The sequence below is a fragment of the Peromyscus leucopus genome, chromosome 1 (assembly GCF_004664715.2).
Source record: "Peromyscus leucopus breed LL Stock chromosome 1, UCI_PerLeu_2.1, whole genome shotgun sequence".
Classification (NCBI taxonomy): Eukaryota; Metazoa; Chordata; class Mammalia; order Rodentia; family Cricetidae; genus Peromyscus; species Peromyscus leucopus.
In genome coordinates this window covers 113,194,646-113,212,751 of record NC_051063.1, presented here as the reverse complement: position 1 = coordinate 113,212,751, position 18,106 = coordinate 113,194,646, and the positions used below count along the sequence as shown (strand labels likewise).

At 38.5% G+C, this 18,106-nt stretch overlaps 1 protein-coding gene across 20 annotated transcripts in view; it reads left to right on the top strand.

The window, feature by feature from the left end:
* Positions 1-18,106, top strand: part of Dlg2 (discs large MAGUK scaffold protein 2) — a 1,876,145-nt gene that overhangs the window by 1,121,358 nt on the left and 736,681 nt on the right. Inside the window, exon 1 of one of the 20 annotated variants that reach the window (XM_028873395.2) lies at positions 14,346-15,366. The exons of 16 other annotated variants lie outside the window; for them this stretch is intronic. In XM_028873395.2, the coding sequence (XP_028729228.1) occupies positions 15,058-15,366 (309 nt within the window). In that variant the 5' untranslated portion in view covers positions 14,346-15,057. Of the gene's footprint in view, positions 1-14,345; positions 15,367-18,106 lie in introns of those variants that run through there. 3 more of the 20 variants (XM_028873392.2, XM_028873397.2, XM_028873394.2) reach the window with 3 other exon arrangements.

The window sequence follows — 18,106 nt, the reverse complement described above, 5'->3', positions numbered from 1 at the left end:
AGTTTGCTGCTTGGAGAACTTAAAATGTCAACAAGTGACACTCCATTTGAAAGCTAATAATTTTTAAAAAAAAATTTTAATTAAGAATTTTTTTATTCATTTTACATACCAACCACAGTTTCCCCCACTTTTACCTCCTCTTCCCCCCAGCCTTCTCCCCTCAAATTACTCCCCATTCCTTCCTCCAAAAAGATAAGGCCTCCCATGGGGAGTCAGCAGAGCCGGGTACATTCAGCAGAGGCAGGACCAAGCCCCTCTCCCTGCATCAAGGCTGTGCAAGGTATCCCACCATAGGCAATAGGCTCCAAAAAGCCAGCTCATATACCAGTGATGGATCCTGATCCTACTGCCAGGGGACTCCTTAAGCAGACTAAGCTACACAACTGTCTCACTTATACAGAGGGCCTAGTCCAGTCCCATGGAGGCTCCACAGCTGTTGGTCTAAAGTTCATGAGTTCCCACTAGCTTGACTTGGTTGTATTTGTGATCTTGATGCCCCTTGCTCATAGAATCCCTCTTCCCTGTCTTTGACTGGACTCTGGAGCTCAGCCTGGTACTTGGTTGTGAATCTCTGTATCTGCTTCCATCAATTACTGGATGAAGGCTCTATGATGACAGTTAGGGTATTCGCAGATCTTATTACTGGATAAGTCAGCTCAGGCACTCTCTCCACTATTACTAGTAGTCTAAGCTGGGGTCATAAATGGATACTAGATATAAACCAAATGATAACCAGACTACAACCCACAGCTCCAGAGAAGTTAGCTAACAAGGACTCTAAGAGGGATGCATGGATCACCCTAGGAAAGGGAAATAGATAACATCTCCATGAGTAAACTTGGAGTGAGGGGGGCAATGGAGAGTAGGAGATTGGGGATGAGAACATAAGGAAATGCGATGATTAAGCTGGAACAGGGATGGAGTGGGAGAGTAATGAGAGAGATACCTTGATAGAGGGAGACATCATGGGGATGGTGAGAAAGCTAGTACTAGAGAAGTTCCCAGGAGTCCACAAAGATGACCCCAGCTAATAGTTTTCTGAGAAACCTATGGCAGATGTCACTTATCTGAAAAATACACTCGTGTGCCTTCCAGTGAGTAACAGAGGCAAATTAACACGTGTGAAGCAGCATTAGTAAAATGCACAGTGATGTTGGTAACCTCCTTTATCCGTCTCACATTTTAACTGTCTCTCCACTGAAGAATCCAGTTTATTGTTCTGAGAAACCATGTTTAATATTTAACATTGCAAAGATATTCTTAGCCTCCAAAGCATGTGGATATGTCACCTCTGTAGGCAGGCACTACAGCTTAGGCTATACAGTTACCACTTTTTCTTGCCTGCAAGCCCCAACGTACATATACTCATACATGCAACTCAGTTCCATTTCGTAAAGCAGCTTATGTTCTTAAAAATGGTATTGTATTCATTATTATAATTTCCTCCAGCACATGGACTCCTTAAATAGTTGATCTAGAATCTCATATCTTGGATAAATTAATTCCCAGAATATATGATATTGTATGTACTAAATATCCACACATTCTGTACTCCGAAGTAAGAGAACTGAAATGTAAAACTAAGTACTTCAATATTAAGATAATTAGTACCAGTATCATCACCAGGGCTAGTTTTTATTTCTGTTGTTCAAAGGCTAAGCTTTTTTTTTTTTTTTTTTTTTGAGATTTATGCTTTGGTGTGGGTTTCCTTATTCTTAGTGAGGAAGTTCCGCTTTAAGAAAAAAGGTGTAATTACCTTTTTTCTTTCTTTTTTACATTTCTGTACCTAAAAGGTAAAATGTAGCTGTCAAAGTTATTAACAACTAGAAGTGATTAATTTAGGTTGTATTTTAAAAGGGGTAGCACTTTTCCAGTAGATATCAGCAATATCACAGAAAGAAATTGTGTATTGAATGCCAAGTGCACTGTGGACCAAACTGGTTGGCACAGCCCTAAATCATGAGAGCCTTTACGTTACAGTGAGACTAACTTAAGGTGAAAGCAAGTTGTTTTCACTATTTGAGAAAACCTTGAACACACGGATGTTTAACAGCACAATTTAACTTCCAGAAACACTCCATGACTCTCAGAAGGCTTCCCCTTGGACCAGAGTTGTAGAGACGCATTAGTGCTTTCTTTCTGTGTAGAATTTTGTGTAAAGTAACAAGGGCTGGCACATGAGCAGCAAAAACACAGTGGCTAAAGAAGAGCATGGAGGTTTCTGAAAGATGAGCGAGAATGCAAGTCCATGTAAATGGTAGTCAGATGTGCAAATATGTGTGTGAAACACTTGCACCTCTACTCACCTGGGTTCTATTGAGATTCATCAAGAAGGCAGAAAACATGGGGATGGAGAGATGGCTCTGTAGTTAAGAGGACTGATGGTTCTTCCAGAGGGTCCAGGTGTGATTCCCAGCACCCACATGGCATCTCACAATCATCTGTAACTCCAGTTCCAGGGGGATTATATGCCCTCTTCCAGCTTCAGAAATGCATGTGTTACATAGACATACATGCAGGCAAAATATCCATACACATAAAATAATATTTTTTTTGAAAAAATCTTCATTACAACTCTAAAGTAAGACTCCCAACTAAATACTCCCTCCTGGGAGGATATATGCCATTGTTATTGTTCTTAATGCATTTATTTTCCTATTCGGGTAAAATTGATGTCCATATTCAGTAGTCTGGGGGCTTTTGAAGGTGAAAGAACTCATATCTCTTCCAGTACAATATCCTTGTCATTGGAGGACATGAATATTGTATCAAGATAGTTGTAACAAGATCTTTTAGGAGGAGTGGTCATTTATGCCAGGTGCTGTTTTTGACATTTTGTCTGCCTAGCTGAAGAAAGTAAAAAACAGGCTACCTAGCACATCAGACCACCCTCAGCTTCCCACACATTACCTACTTCATAGAAAGCTGCAATCGAGAAATTGTATAGCCAATGATTATTTAGAAAATCATAGTGATAATTAGTATTTGCATATATTAAAATAAGGTGTTCCAAGGACAAAATAAATGACCTTCTCCAGAAAATACTTCACTGTTGATTGTATGCTAATAAATTTGCACCAGGTGAATCTTCTCAAATGTAATTTGACTGCGAGTTCCTGAGCTCCAATTGGAGCATCTAGGGATGAACTCTGGGGATCAACCCAATTCTGAGAACTCAGGCCACAGGTAATTTACAATTCATAGCTGTTTCCCTTGGTTTGAGTGAGATCTAGAATACAGATGATTTCTTTGGAAGGTCTCACAGTGGGCATCTTGGCACTTGGTGAACAATACCACATTTCATTTAGCCCAGCAGGCCTAAATGAGTACTCACTGTCAAATGCCATAGAAAACCTCCACCCCGAAGTAACTAATAACTCATTTCTGCTTGGTGTTCTCATCAGCAGTGGCTTTGTATAATTAGAGTTTGACTTTCTTCCCAAAGCTTCCATAGTTTGACTCAGAGATTGACATTTAAAGGACTTACATTGTACAAACAGGAAGGGAGGGAGTAGGGAAGCAAGGAAGAGAGAGAGGAGAGCAGAGAGAGAAGAGGAATTGGTTCAGCAGGGATAATTGGAAGTGGGATTTGAGTGAGCCTCCCTCATTGCAGTTTAATAGCTATATGACCCTGAACAGGTGGCTACCTTCTCTGAACACTCATTTTTGTCATCAAGGAACAAGAATAATAACATTGATTATTGAGAACTGTTGGAATAATTAGGTTTGCTTTTCTAATCTCTGATACCCGCATAGTATGTGACCATGGAGGTTTGAATTTTGGTGAATACTTGGTCCTCAGTGGGAGGCACTATCAGGAGAAGGTTTAGGAGGTGTGACCTTGTGGGAGGAAGTGTGTCACTGGAGGTGGGCTTTGATAGCTTTGAAGCTCTCACCATTTCCGGTTCCTTCCTCTCCTTCCTACTCCTGGCTGCTGCCTGCTGTCAGGTGCCAGGTGACACTTCTTTCTACCATGACTGACTCTTCACCCTCTGACACCATAGGGCCAAATAGTCTCTTTCTTCTATGAGATGACTTGGTCTCGGTGTTTTATCAGCAACAGAAAAGTGACTAAGACAGGGACCAGCAAATGGGAGTCACAGCTGCTGTGACTGATATACATCTAGACAAAAGGGGTTTACATAAACTCAAACCTCTTTCTTGAGTTTGCTGGAAACTGCAGAAGTTCCCATGCTTATATTCAAAAATATAATTAAGGCAAAAACTTGATTTTAATTTAGGCCTTTCAAGTTTAGGGAAAGCATTTCCACTAGACCCAAAGTCCTGACGAGTCCTTTCCTTAGGAACTGCAAATAGGAACAGAGAAGGAAATGCAAATTTTGCGCTGATGCTGAACTTAAAATCTTAAGTTCTAGGTTTACTAAATGTATTTTCCATCTCGTACGAGTCCAGTGCAGAGAGAGTGACAGGGTATCATACTTCTATCCCTAGGGAGTGTGCTGCATGGGGAAGCTGGGCAGAAAGGTGGACAGGTTTTGGAATGATCACTGAGGTTTAAAGTTTGAGTCTGACAATGTCACTCACTAACAGTGATCTTACATACCTTAGTTCATGACAGTAAAGCTGAGATTTCCCCCTGTGCAGTGTAAAGCTTTTAGAAGGATTAAGAAGGGTCAAGGATCTGGAAGTATTTTTGAGGTAACATATTGTAAAAAGTGAGATGCTATTTTCTTTATTTTATTGAAATGTAGTGTTGTCTCATATAATATATCCTGATTACAGTTTCTCCTCCTCTCTCTTCTCCTCCTAGTTCCCCCCCACCTCCCATCCCATCTGAATCCACCCCCTTTCTGTCTCTCATTTGAAAACAAACAGGCTTCTAAGTGATAAACTGAAACAAAACAAAAACTAACATCGGACTAGTACAAAACAAACAGAAGGAAGAGCCCAAGAAGAAGGCAAAAAACATGCAAAGACCCACTTGTTTATATACTCAAAAAGCCCATAAAGATACTAAACTGAAAGTCATAATGTATGCCCAAAGGACCTGTAGGGTAAAAGGAGAGATAATCTACATTAAAGAAAATAAATATTTTTTTAATTTTATAATTTAATTTAATTTTACACATCAGCCACAGATTCCCCTGTCCTCCCTCCTCCTGCCCCCCCACCCTCACCCCAGCCCACCCCCATTCCCATCTCCTCCAGGGCAAGGACTCCCCTGGGGATTCAGCTCAGCCTGGTAGATTCAGTTGAGGCAGGTTCAGTCCTCTCCTCCCTTTACCCAGGCTGAACAAAGTGTCCCTTCATAGGCCCCAGGCTCCAAGTAAGACAGTTGATTAGCTTGAACTGTTTGGGAAAAAATATTTTTTAAATGTTAAAAAAAATCCTAGACATGAAATTATGACATTATAAGGTAAGGAACCTCCAAAGATACCATTAGGTTGTTTTCTATTGGACATCTACTGCTGGGCATGTAGCCTACCCTAAAGTGTAGTGTTTCCCCAGTGACACTCCCTTACAGAAAACTAAATTTTCTTTTGCAAGTGATTATCAATTGAGATTATTTCTCTTTTAGGAATGGGGACATGTGTCCACTTCTCCTTTCAGCTCTAGGACCCCATCTGGTGCAGATCCATGCAGGCCTTATGCAAGCTGCCTTAGTCTCTATGAGATCATATGTGTGTCAATCTTGTTGATTTAGATGGCCTTGTTTTTTTGGTGTCCTCCCTCTCCTCTGGTTGTTTTACTCTTTTCCCCTCCTCATCTGCAGAGTTCCCTGAACACTGAGGGGAGTGATTTGATGGAGACATCCTATTTAGGAATGAGTGTTCCAAGGTCTCTCACTTTCTGCATAGCCTGGCTGTGGGTCTCTGCCATTTGTTCCCATCTGCTGCAGGAGGAAGCTTCTCTGCTGATGGCTGAGCAAGACACTGATAGAAGAGTATAATACAATGACGTGAGGAGTCATTTTATTGCTATGTTCTTTTAGTAGAACAATAGTATTTTGCTTTATCCTAGGTCCCTGGGCTATCTACTTTCAGGTTTTGGGTCATCCGTGCAGTATCAGGTATGGATTCCATCTCATGGAATTGGGCCTTAAGTCAATTCAGATGTTAGTTGGTTACTCCTTTCAAGTTTTGTACCATCATTGCACTCGAATTATTTCAGGCAGAACACCTTTGTAGATCAAATGATTTCTGGCTGGTTAAGTGTTTACCTTTCTCTTTAGGTAGAATGCAGAGTACCTTCCTGTACTAAAGACTCTAGAATGTAGGGGTGAAGGCTCTATTTCAACACCAGCTTGACTTCTTTATGTTCAATGAGTTGTGTAGATGTTGTCTTCAATAATGGGGCCTTGGCATCAGTTTGGGGAAAGCAACCTAGAGTCTTAGCAACAGCCCGATTTGTTTGAGGATTCCCATGTGACCCCTTTTGCCAACAACTTAATTAGATGTAACCCATTCCTAGTACTGGAAGATTCATTTAGTAAAAAGAGATGACCAGTTGGGATTCTGTCTACTGGATTATTTGGTGATTTCATTTGGATTACCTTCCTAAAATATATTCAGGAACACAAATATTTTAGGAAGCTTCTACTCTGTTAGGTTTCTATACTGCCCCCAATGGCCTTTAATTTTAGCTATCTCTTCCCACATTAATTCCTTCATCCCCATCTTCCCTCCCTCTCCCCACTTGATCCTCCTGCCCCTTCATCCATAATTGTCTGTTCTATTTCCCTTTTCCAGGGAGAGCTGTCTGCTCCCCAAGCCCAGCCCCCCAGTCCCTTATCTTATATTTAACCTTTGTGGTTCTACAGCTTGTAGTTTGGTTATTATTGACTTAACAACTAATATACACATATAAGCAAATACATAACCATATTGGTCTTTCTTGGTCTGGGTTAACTCACTCAGGATGATTTTTTTTCTAGTTCCATTCATTTACCTGCAAATTTCATGATTTCATCTTTTTTAAATTGGTGAGTAATATTCCATTGTGTAAATGTTCCACATTGGCTTTATCTATTAATCTGTTGAGGGACATCTAGATTGTTTCCATTTTCTGGCTGTTATGAAAAAAGAAGCAATGAACATAGATGATCAAATATCTCTCTAATAGAATGAAATGTGCTTTGGGTATATGCCCAAGAGTGGTGTAACTGGATCTTGAGGGAGATTGATTTCCATCTTCCTGCAGTACTGCTATACTGATTTCAATAGCGGCGGTAAAAGTTTGTAGCCCCAGCAATGGATGAGTGTTCACCTTGTTTCAAATTCTTTCTAGAATGAGCTGTCATTTTTTATTAATCTTAGCCATTTAGATGGGTATAAGATTCAAACATCAAAGTAGTTTTGATTTTCATTTCTGTAATGACTAAGGATAGTTAATATTTCTTTGTTTCTCAGCCATTTGAATTTCCTCATTTGAGAATTCTGTTTAGATATGTACCCTGTTTTTAAATTGGGTTATTTGTTTTCTTGTATACTAGTTTTTTTTTCTTTTAGTTCTTTATATACTTTGGATATTAACCCTCTTGGATGTTTTACACTAGTTTCATTGCATGACTCAGGTACACAGTCTGAATCTAGGCTTTATTGAGGTTCTAGTCCTCATTAATGCTGAGTCATGAGAGAATTATAGAACCATTCTGTACATTTTCAGATTATAAACTAGAATCTTTTCCATAATATAAAGTTATCAGGATCAAACAAATGCTATGCCCGAGGCTCTAGGTGTTCAATAAACAACAGATATGTTCTTAGTGATTTTGTTACTTATCACTTGTCCCAGGGCAACACCTTCCTCAAAATAGAAGTTGGGAAGACAAATTTGGGACCAATATAGAACACTGATATTCAGTTGAATTTGGCTGACCTTTACTGATGATCTATTCATGAACATTGCAGAACTTTTAAATAGCATTCTATAGACCTTACAAGTAGAATGGAGAGGGGTTTTGAAACTGGTGTGTAAGTTGATAGGTAGGTACTTAGACAGACAGATAGTAGATTATCGAGCATTATGATGTACCAGATATTATGTTAAATACTCTCCAGAAATTGACTCATGTTATCCTTATATGATTCCTTATATGAAGTAAGAAATTTCTTCTTTTATAGATTAAGAAACTGAAATTCATGGAGTTTATATGACTTGCTCAGATTTATGATCTGATATGATCAGACTTGGGAGTGAACCTAGAAGTCTGTATCTCGAGTTCCTGTCTCATCAATAATGAATGAGAAAACATAAGTGCATAAATGTTGTACAAATCTTTGTCACAGTGCACAAAACTGCATACAGGTGTTAGAAGAAAATGCCATCAGAAGTCAAATATCTATAGCTGAATGAAATTTTTTTCAACCTGAACGTAGACACAATTGAAATCTGTCAGGGAAGATGAGCAGGCCCTCATCACTACCTTTGAATAGATGATTGAAATAGGATATGATGATGATTGTGGAGGACAGTCATTCACCATGTCATAGTAGACTGTGTGGCAAACTTTATTGAAAGAATGAAAATTGACGATAGCAGACAAAAATTTTAACCACCTTGCAAAGTTGAATCCACATTTCTTAAGTCATAATGAAAACAATGATTAAGCTTAAACATGTTGACAGAGTATCATTGTCAGGTATCTCTGCTATTTACAACTTGGTATGATGTCGTAATGAAAACTGAAATTTGTAATAATGATAATACAGCTACTTGGTGGCAGCATCAGAATAACAGCATATGTCCTGAATGGAAATACAGTGTTTTCTAAGTACAGTTAAATGACAGGCTTTACTAATAGATGAAAATTATATTATAGGGAGAAAGTGGAAAGGAGATTCTAAGTATAAAAACAAAGTATGACCCTGGTTCTTCAGTAGCTTGCAGTGAGGTAGTAAAGACAAATTTGCCCACATATAAAATTCACCTTACTGGGGCAAGTTCAATAGCAGGGGAGACCCCCACATCTTGTCTCTGTATATGTCATTTCATTCCTGTGTGCATTTGTGTATTTAATACCTACTCTCACTAGAATTTTTTTCTGTCTATCATTTCATATCACACAGTATGAAATAGGCACTCACTAAATACATATTAAATCAAATGAATACACCCAAAAGCAAAAATCATGTGGAACCACCAAGGTTATGATTAATTAAATGTAAATTTGAAAAACAGTGGCCACAGCAAGGCCAATTGGGTCTAATTTTGTTAAACTGTTACATCTCCGAGGAGAGGAACTTATTTAGCTGGAGGAGGGGCTGTCATCTCTACTAATCCATGCCTCTGCCTTTAGGCCAATCCACAGATGAATTACCTCTGACAAGTCAGGGTCTGCCTTATTTTTAACCCAGAAGGATTTTATAAAGCATTTCAGTAGATTCAGAGACCATCCATTACAAATAATACCTCTGGAAATACTAAAAGCTTGTAAAATTACTTTAAGGAAAGCTTGGCTCCAGCTTCTAGTTCGCTCCCTCATTCTGTTTGTGACAACTTAAGAAATCCAGGAACTCTGCTTCAAGTGGGGGAGAGGGATGTCTCGGGATGCTGCTCAACTTTCGTTATAATAAATACCTGAGATAATTAATCAACAAAGGGAAATGGTTTATTTTGGCTAGCAGTTTGGGAAGTTCCAGTCCATATTCATTTGACCCCATATCTTTGAGCCCATGATAAGACAGCATATCACAGCACAGGGTGGATAACGCCCACTCCACCTCTAACTATGTCCCACCCCTTTAAAATTTCACCTCCAATATTATCATTCTGGAAGTTGTAGTTGTAATTGTGTATATTGAGAATTAGATCCAACAGCCTAGAAACTACTCCAATGTCAATCAGTAGATGTATAGTATTTGTCTATGTAACTATGTATCTCTGTTTATATCTATTTGCCTATGTATTAATATTTATCTCTATCCACCCTATACATCTAAACTGTCTACCATATTCCATCATAACGCATGCACGAATGCACATACAAGAGGAATAATATTTAACCATAAAGCAGAAGAAAATCCTATTTTTAACATAGGTGACTCAAGGACATTCTACAGAATGGAATGAGCCAGTTACAGAAGGAGAAATACCGCATGCACATCAAGTGTAAGGAATATATGAGGAGTTTAATTCACAGAAACAGAAAATAGAATAGTGGTTGCCAGCAGCTAGGAATAGGAAGAAGACTTTGGAGTGATGATTTAATGGCTCAGAAATTTTCTCAGTTTTTACATTTTAAAAACTACATACGTGTATACTATGTATCTTAATTATAACCACCCCTCACTTCCTTCTATGAAGGCCTCCAGGAGTTTTCATCACATCTCCCTACCAAGTTCATGTCCTCCTTTTATAAATTTTTATTTATTTAATTTTTAAACCTCTCAGTTCAATTAGTGCTGCCCATATGTGGTTGCGTATGTGATCATCCACTGGGGAAAGGGGAACCTACCAATGACCACACTGGTAAAGAAAGGAGACACCCCTACCCACAACAACCATCAATAACCAATAGCTTCTTGGCGGGGGTGGGGGGGACGGCTTCTTCTATATAAAACAGCTTCCTGACTCAGGAAACCACTCCCTCCCATGCTGGCATTTCAGTTGGCTTGATCTCGTGCGGGTCAAGTATGTGTGAGTCCCTGTGTGTAACACCCATGTAGTGACCAGAGGACAGAATGTCACTGCACTCCTCCAGCTCCTCCTGTCCCTCCTGTCCCTTTTGCAATGTTCCCTGAGACTTGACGGGGGCAGGGGCAGTGATTTATATAGATCCCAGAGGACTCTGAGTTACTTATTCTTGGGGCTTTGAACAGGTATAAACCTCTGCATCAACTGCTACCTTCCCCAGTAGGAAGCTTCTCTGGCCAAGGCTGGTAGCAGCACCAACTGATGGACTGATGCGGAATTGTAATGATTCAAGGCAAATAGATTTTAGAGATTTTTTACACAAGCTTGCTTGTACTTGACAGAACTTTGTTCTATGTTGATCAATTTCAGGGCATTGGTATCATGCACATGTACAATAATTTTTATAAATATTGCTTTAAACAGTAATTTTTACATTTTTAAACATTGTCGTTTGATTGTTACGAGGTACAGGCAGCCTCTCCATGTCTTTTACCTCTCTTATACTCACATTGAAGTTTCTGTGAATTTCCATTTATTTTATATTATGTCTTCTTGGGAAGACCTATGGTTTTATTACAGTCTGAGATTCTTTCCCTACTTAACTGTTGGTTGGCTTTTTCTGCTTCCCAGTTCTCTTGCAGCAAGCACTTAGCTCTTTTGTAATTAATATTTTCATTTCTCATATGGATAGAGTGCCTGAAAGAAATTTTATCTGGAAAAAATTCTGCATAGTATTCTAGTACACTTCAATTTATTTAGTGATTCATCTGTGCTGTTTATTTTTATTAAACAAACCAGGCCAGGATATTAGTTTTGAACTCTTGCTTTAAGACTATGGCTTGTTATACAGAGTCAATGCCAGGTCACAGAGAGTTCAATAAGATATATCTCATCAGGCCTTACCAAGTTCGTCTTCTGCCCAAGTTAAATCACAATGATAAGTAGGATGTGTGCTCAAACATTGCTAATTCCTGTTTCACCAGAATTTCATGTCGTCTCATGGTTATTACATCTGTCCAATTACAAATGATCAAATTGGATTATTGTTAATTAGTGGGTCTGTCTCATAGTACAGAGGTCTTGTTGAGTGTATTTATCTGTTTAAGTGGTCTGTCTTCAGATACAGAAAGCCAAATGTCCTGTTTGAAGAGAGAGAGAAAAAAAAAAAAAAACCTTGGTGAAAAGGAGAGGGCTGAAAATGAAAATTAGTTTCCACATACTAAAGTGAAATAATGATTTCAATATAGTTTTGGTAGGCTTTTGACAAAAGTTTGCTGTGATCTTAAGTCTCTTTGAGGGAAAGTAACATTGACTATGCAACATAGGCTACTTATCTACTAAGAAATGACATACTGAGCTTATGAAAACGGATATCCCATGGCCTTTTTTTATAAGAAGAAACAGCTCATTTGAAAAATCTCTACATAGCAGATTTAGAATTCTATGATGATTTATAACACCTTAATAGTGCCTGTCCAGGAAACCCTCAGTCTGGCTGCATACTGTGCACACCATTACAGAACTGTGATGGATGCACACTGACTTATTCTATGCAGATTGATTCTGATCCTTGAGATGAAAATGAATGAGTATAGCGCATGTCTTTCCTGCACATGCCAATGGGCCTTTGAGTGATGATACCTGCCCGAACCACTAGAGGAACAGTTATGGTTATATTAGTTCAAAGGGATTCATAGTTTTCAGTCCCCAACATTGTCATTTGGGAGTGATAGTATTGCCATATTGTGTTGAATGCCAATGTAAAGCCATGAACCATGGTGACACCAGAAAGGTCTGAAGGACTCTGGGACTTTATATGACCCAGAAGTTCTTTCAGTTGTTAGTTATATCTTGATCCAGAATACAGACAATAGTGTGTGGGGTGGGAAGGAATTTCTTGTTTGTTCCCCCATTGAGTACCCTGTAGTGATCTGTTTGACTCAGTTTTAATGTCCTCTTATATTGGTTTAGCCTCATTGGTTCTCTTTCAGAAGGAAAATGAAGTTATTATTATCTCTACCCAGTAGTTCCAATCATTGTCACCCTCCTCCTCTTCCCTCTCCTCCTTTTCCTCCTCCTTTTCTTCTTCATTAAATAAGCATCCATATAAAGAGTACCATTTCCAATCTAGTGCCAAAATCTAAAAGGAATGCCTGTCTCTGGAGCTCTACTGACTTATCACTATGAAAATTTACTTATTTCTTTTATTTCTTTATGTGTGTGTGTGTGTGCACATGTGTGTGCGCACATGTGTGTGTGCATGAGCAGGTGAGCACACATCACTCAAAAATAAAACAAAAGGACAAAAAAATTGCTTACTATGTGCTGGGCAGTATGTTCGGTGCTTAGGAAAATAGTTAGTAATAGACCAAGAGCTTCTCCTTTATTTATTTTATTGTGTGTATAGGGTGTTATTTGTTTTACTTTTTATATTTGGTAATGATATATAGGGGTGTTTAGACTTGAACTCATTATGTAGCCCAGACTTGCCTTAAGATATCTGCAATCCCTCTTCTTCAGCCATCTGAGTGCTAAGTGACAAGTGTGTGTCATTATTAGTGTGTGTGTGTGTGTGTGTGTGTGTGTGTGTTTGTGTGTAGTTATTTAAGGGTGGGCTGGTATAAGCACCCATATGTATACATACTCTGGGGTTCAGGAGGAGGACCTGATATATTACTCTCTACCTCATTCCTTTGAGACAGGGTCTCTTACAGAATCTGTCACTAAGCTAGATATAAATCAAGCTCCAGGGAGCCTATATCAGTCTCTGTCCCTCATGGCACTGAGAGTACAATACTTGACCACACCCAGCTTAGCAAAGCTATTTTGAATGCCTTCTCTACTAGACTTGCTACTACACATTAGACCCTTTGTAGAACCTGGGAAAGAATCATTATATGGAAGTGTGTGTGTGTGTGTGTGTGTGTGTGTGTGTGTGTGTGTGTGTGTGTGTAGGTCTCTGCTCCTTCCAGTGTTTAAATCTAGCACTGATTTATCAAGGGTCCTTGTGTAGAAATGAGCAGGTTAATAGTTCTGGAACCTGAAGTATGAAGTGTCAAGTGAGGCAGAAATAGGCATGTAGTGTCCCAGAACCTCATTAGTCCACTGGAAAAGAAGGTCTGATGACATTCAGTTGTTTATGACTAAACTAGTTAGAGAAAAGGACTGTGCATTTTTGTTGTTGTTGTTGTTGTTCCTAGCTAGATGACAACTTACTTTTCAATCAAAGCAATGTTTCTTTTCTTTAGAAACATGTAAAAGGCATGGACAGTCTGGTCAAAGATTTGGAAATTCACAAAGATAACATGACTTCTAGTGTGGCTGTGTTTATCCTTTCCCTTTACTGAAAATACTGTGAACATGTTCAGCAAACTTAGCTGAAACTGAAATGCAGGCATGTCCTCTTTGGAAAGAAATGCTTTAAATTGGATATACCTCACTCATTTTTGGTGAAATATTTTGAAAATTATGTCTTAGAAAACCAGACTATGAATGGCAGGGTTGAGTACATCTTTCAGTTTCAAATGCAGGCTCTCTTTGTGGTGAATGAATTTGTTGTGGTAAAGTATTTGGAAGTAAACCCTCAGAATAATTTGGGGTGAGGAAAAATACTGTTTTAAAATAAACCAACCTATCAATCTTTGAATCTTTATAGTCATCATATTTTGAAAGAAATAGAATTAATAATTGTTCATAGTACAAAGAACACATACTTGCATTATAGCATGTAGTCATGATTTAAAGTAAATTAAATTCAAAATTTAAAGGATACCAGTGTAACACTGGTGGCAGTGTAACACTGTGACCGTGATCATTTTTTTCAAAATTAATTGATACTTTATGGGGTTAATATTGAAGCTCTGATTTCATTATTTCCTGATTTAGTCCATATCTTGGCAACTGCATAAGTGATTCCCAGAAATGGTGAACATTTCCTTTCCAGGTAAACTTTCCCATCACTTCATCCTGCTTATGCTACGGTGTTTCTGCCTGGATGCATCATTTCTCCAAAGGTCCTACTATTCTGATAAAAAGTTCTCTTTTTTGAGATCTGTATTTCTTGTGTGGATCGGGGAGAGCAGGGGAGTGAGAATGCCAAATTGTAAGGAGTATTCGCTACTGTGAGGCTCCATCCAAAAAGGGCTTGTAACAAAGTGTACAGTCTTGTAGCCCAGCTGTGTGGAGCATTGATTGCTTCTGCCTAGAGCAGGGATACTGTCAAGTTGCTCTGTGAGTTGAGTCATCTATTGACAAAGAGCTACCAGCCCGCAGATAATGCTGTGCAGAGCTGCTCTCGCTGCTCCCTCTGCTCCCACGATGAACCGCTTATAGCAGCTGTCAAAGATACTGAGGCATCCACAGGGAAAAAAGACTTTTACAACTGCCTGGAAGAAAGGGGTGTGAGGGAGAAAGCCTTTCTATGCAGAGCTGACCAAAGAAAAGGGTAGGCACCAGTGCAGTATGAATGCATACCTCACCAAGCAACCCAGCTGCAGCCGGGGGTCTGATGGCATGGAATCCGGCAGGAGTGCGCCCACCCTCATCAGGGATGCCCACTGTGCCTGTGGCTGGCAGAGGAATGCTCAGGGGCTCGGGTACAGTTCTCAAACTATGCCCTCCTCAGGACCTGGGGGCCCGGCTTCAAACAGGACCAAGCTGGTCACCTTGTGGGACAGTGTACGGAAAAGCCCCCACAAGACCAGCACCAAGGGCAAGGGGAATTGTGGGGAGCGTTGTGCCTGCCCACATGGTTGGTTCAGCCCTGCACAGGTGAGCTTTTTCTTTGTGACTTTCGTTCTGTGTTGTAAGAAAGTTGTGTTTAAGGTCAGAGTGGCTTGAAAACTTTGCTGAGTCCTCCTCGATGACTGTGTTTGTCTGCTTGGAAAAATGTTAGGCCAAAAAAAAAAAAAGTGTTCTAGTTTCACACGTGTTTGTGGTTTTACACTTCGGGGCAGCGGGTAGAAATCCAGGGATGCTGTGAGTGGGTGTCGGTGACTTTTTTTTCCACCTCACATTCTCAAATCCTCACATGATTTTTAGGATTCTGTAACAGGGTCTGTTAGCATCCCTCTACTCCTAACCACAGTTCACTTTTCTCTTCAGCCTCTTTTTAAAATTATTATCATTATTTTAAGGAATAGAAAGAAGATGAATTTTAATCAGACACTTCCAAACATGATAAAAATAAAAGAACATTTATTTTTCCATCAAAGGAGAGAATAGAAACTGGATGTGTGTTATTCTGGTTTTACTCTTATGATACTATGTGTCTTTGCAACTATGAGGGAGAAAATTTGTTTCTACCACATAATTCACTTTACAAATGAAAAGACTAATTGGAAGCAAGAGGGAGGGTGATTCTACTTAGAATAAAGAGGGACATTTAACCATAGAGAAGCAATAAGGTCATTTATATTAGGACTACAACTGTTTGTCTTACAATGCCTTTCTGAATATATACATATTTATTTAATTTGATTCTAAAATTTCTTTTGCCCTCAAACTACTAGCCTTTTACCAGAAATAAAATAGACTTATTTTTGTTTTTCTGCTTTCAGCAAAAGGCAGGGGGGGGGAACTTCCTGCAAATGCTAGAAATATGAATAAAATGCACCTGTAGACACTATCATAATCACAGAGCAGAGATTATTCCTAAATATGCACTGAAAAGAAAAAGCTGTGTTGCGGGGGGGGGGGATTTTCAGTTTCAGCATTTTTAATACAATTGAGAAGTGAATATTGATCATGAATAAAACGTTATGATCTAAGAGATGTAGAGAGAGTTTTAATCTCGATAATAGTTTTTCTTAAGTACTTCCAAGAATGCCATATATCACTAATTTTTAGCAGTATGGTTATGTATTCATGGCCAAGCATATGGCTTTTTGATTCATTGGTACAGAATTAGAAGCTTTACTTAGAAAGGCAGAATCTCAGATCATGTTTTATCAATTAGTTCAGCTTTAAATGGAATCTGGCGTTGGGAAATGTAGGCAAAATTTAAAATTAATATGGACCCCAAACTGAATAAGGAGTCTTGACAATTGTGATGATTCTGTGTGCTCATCGACAAAACATTGGTTTAATATTCCTTAACCTATAACTATGTGTAAGATGCGTTAACTTCTTCCAAGAAGACAAAGCTTACTAAACACAATATACCTTATAATTTTTGCACAGAGAAACCTAATTTGGTTTATTGTCCAAATCTTTTTTTGTTCAAGAGGTAATACACTTTTAGTACCATAAATGATAACTTTCCAAACCCAAATCTTTAATACTACCCTGTAATAACAACATAACAAAACTATTAATAAATGTTCCAGCCAAGGGAAACTTCTTTCTTTTTTTCTTGTTAACCAAGTCAGCTTCCTGCTTGCCTGAAATTTATAACCAGTTAATACTTTAAGGGATTGAACCAGACCCTGCACTGATAATTACGGGGCCAGTGACACATGAGAAGGCAATAAATTGAAGCGGTCCCAATCTCCTTTACTCCTTAGCATATACATTTCTAGGCATTTTCTTGTCACTCACGTGTACTTTATTATTGGCTAGAATAGTGGGCCTCAATGTCGGAGTTATTATCCCATATCGTTTAAGCTTTTCAATGTTATGACAGTCTTTCCTCACCAGAATTTTCCTTTCTACTCTTTCTTATCTCTGACATGCAAAAGTCCTATGTTAGACTGATTGGTCTATCTTACCCTTTTCAGACCATCCAAGTAGATGATGAGGAATAACTTTAACTTTTTTAAAAATAACTTTAACTTTCTAATTCACACACACACACACACACACACACACACACACACACAAACTTAAAATGTTCATGTAAATATCCCTAATACTTAACTATTTGTCTATCTTATATATGTGAATGCTATATCATGCACCTATTTTCATATATAAATATAGAATATTCATGTAAAAATGTATGCAGCTTTATATACATGGAGATTAACATTCTATGTCATTCTTAGCTTATCATTGGGAAAAATATTAGCTTACTTTCCAAAGAATGCTTCATTCTCTTCACTTGAAATGTTTTTTCATTTATTTCCCTTATCACTTAGCAAATGAAATATGCTGAAATATAAACATATGCATGTCTATGTCTTGATTCATTCATATGTAAATTTGTAGCACTTAACCAATATTTTAATTATATAGATATGTCTCATCACTCAGAGTCTGTGTACTATCACAAATACAAGAATGTGCATGTCTGTACATGCAAATGTCTGTTAAATCTAAGTTTGTTTTGAGAGTTTTCTAACACTATTTTACCCTTTAATTTCACAAATAGGTTGTAAAATGTTCTAATACCAAGAATGGCTGCTAATGACACTAAAAGTAATCTTTGTAAAGCAAAAAGCAAAAGGGTTGTGCACATTTTAGAATAGCCCAGTGACCCACCTGTGGTTTAGAAGAGGCCTGAAGAATCTTAGTGTTTGGGATCTGAGAACTTGTTCTTACAGATATTTATTTACTGTATTGCATGGAAATC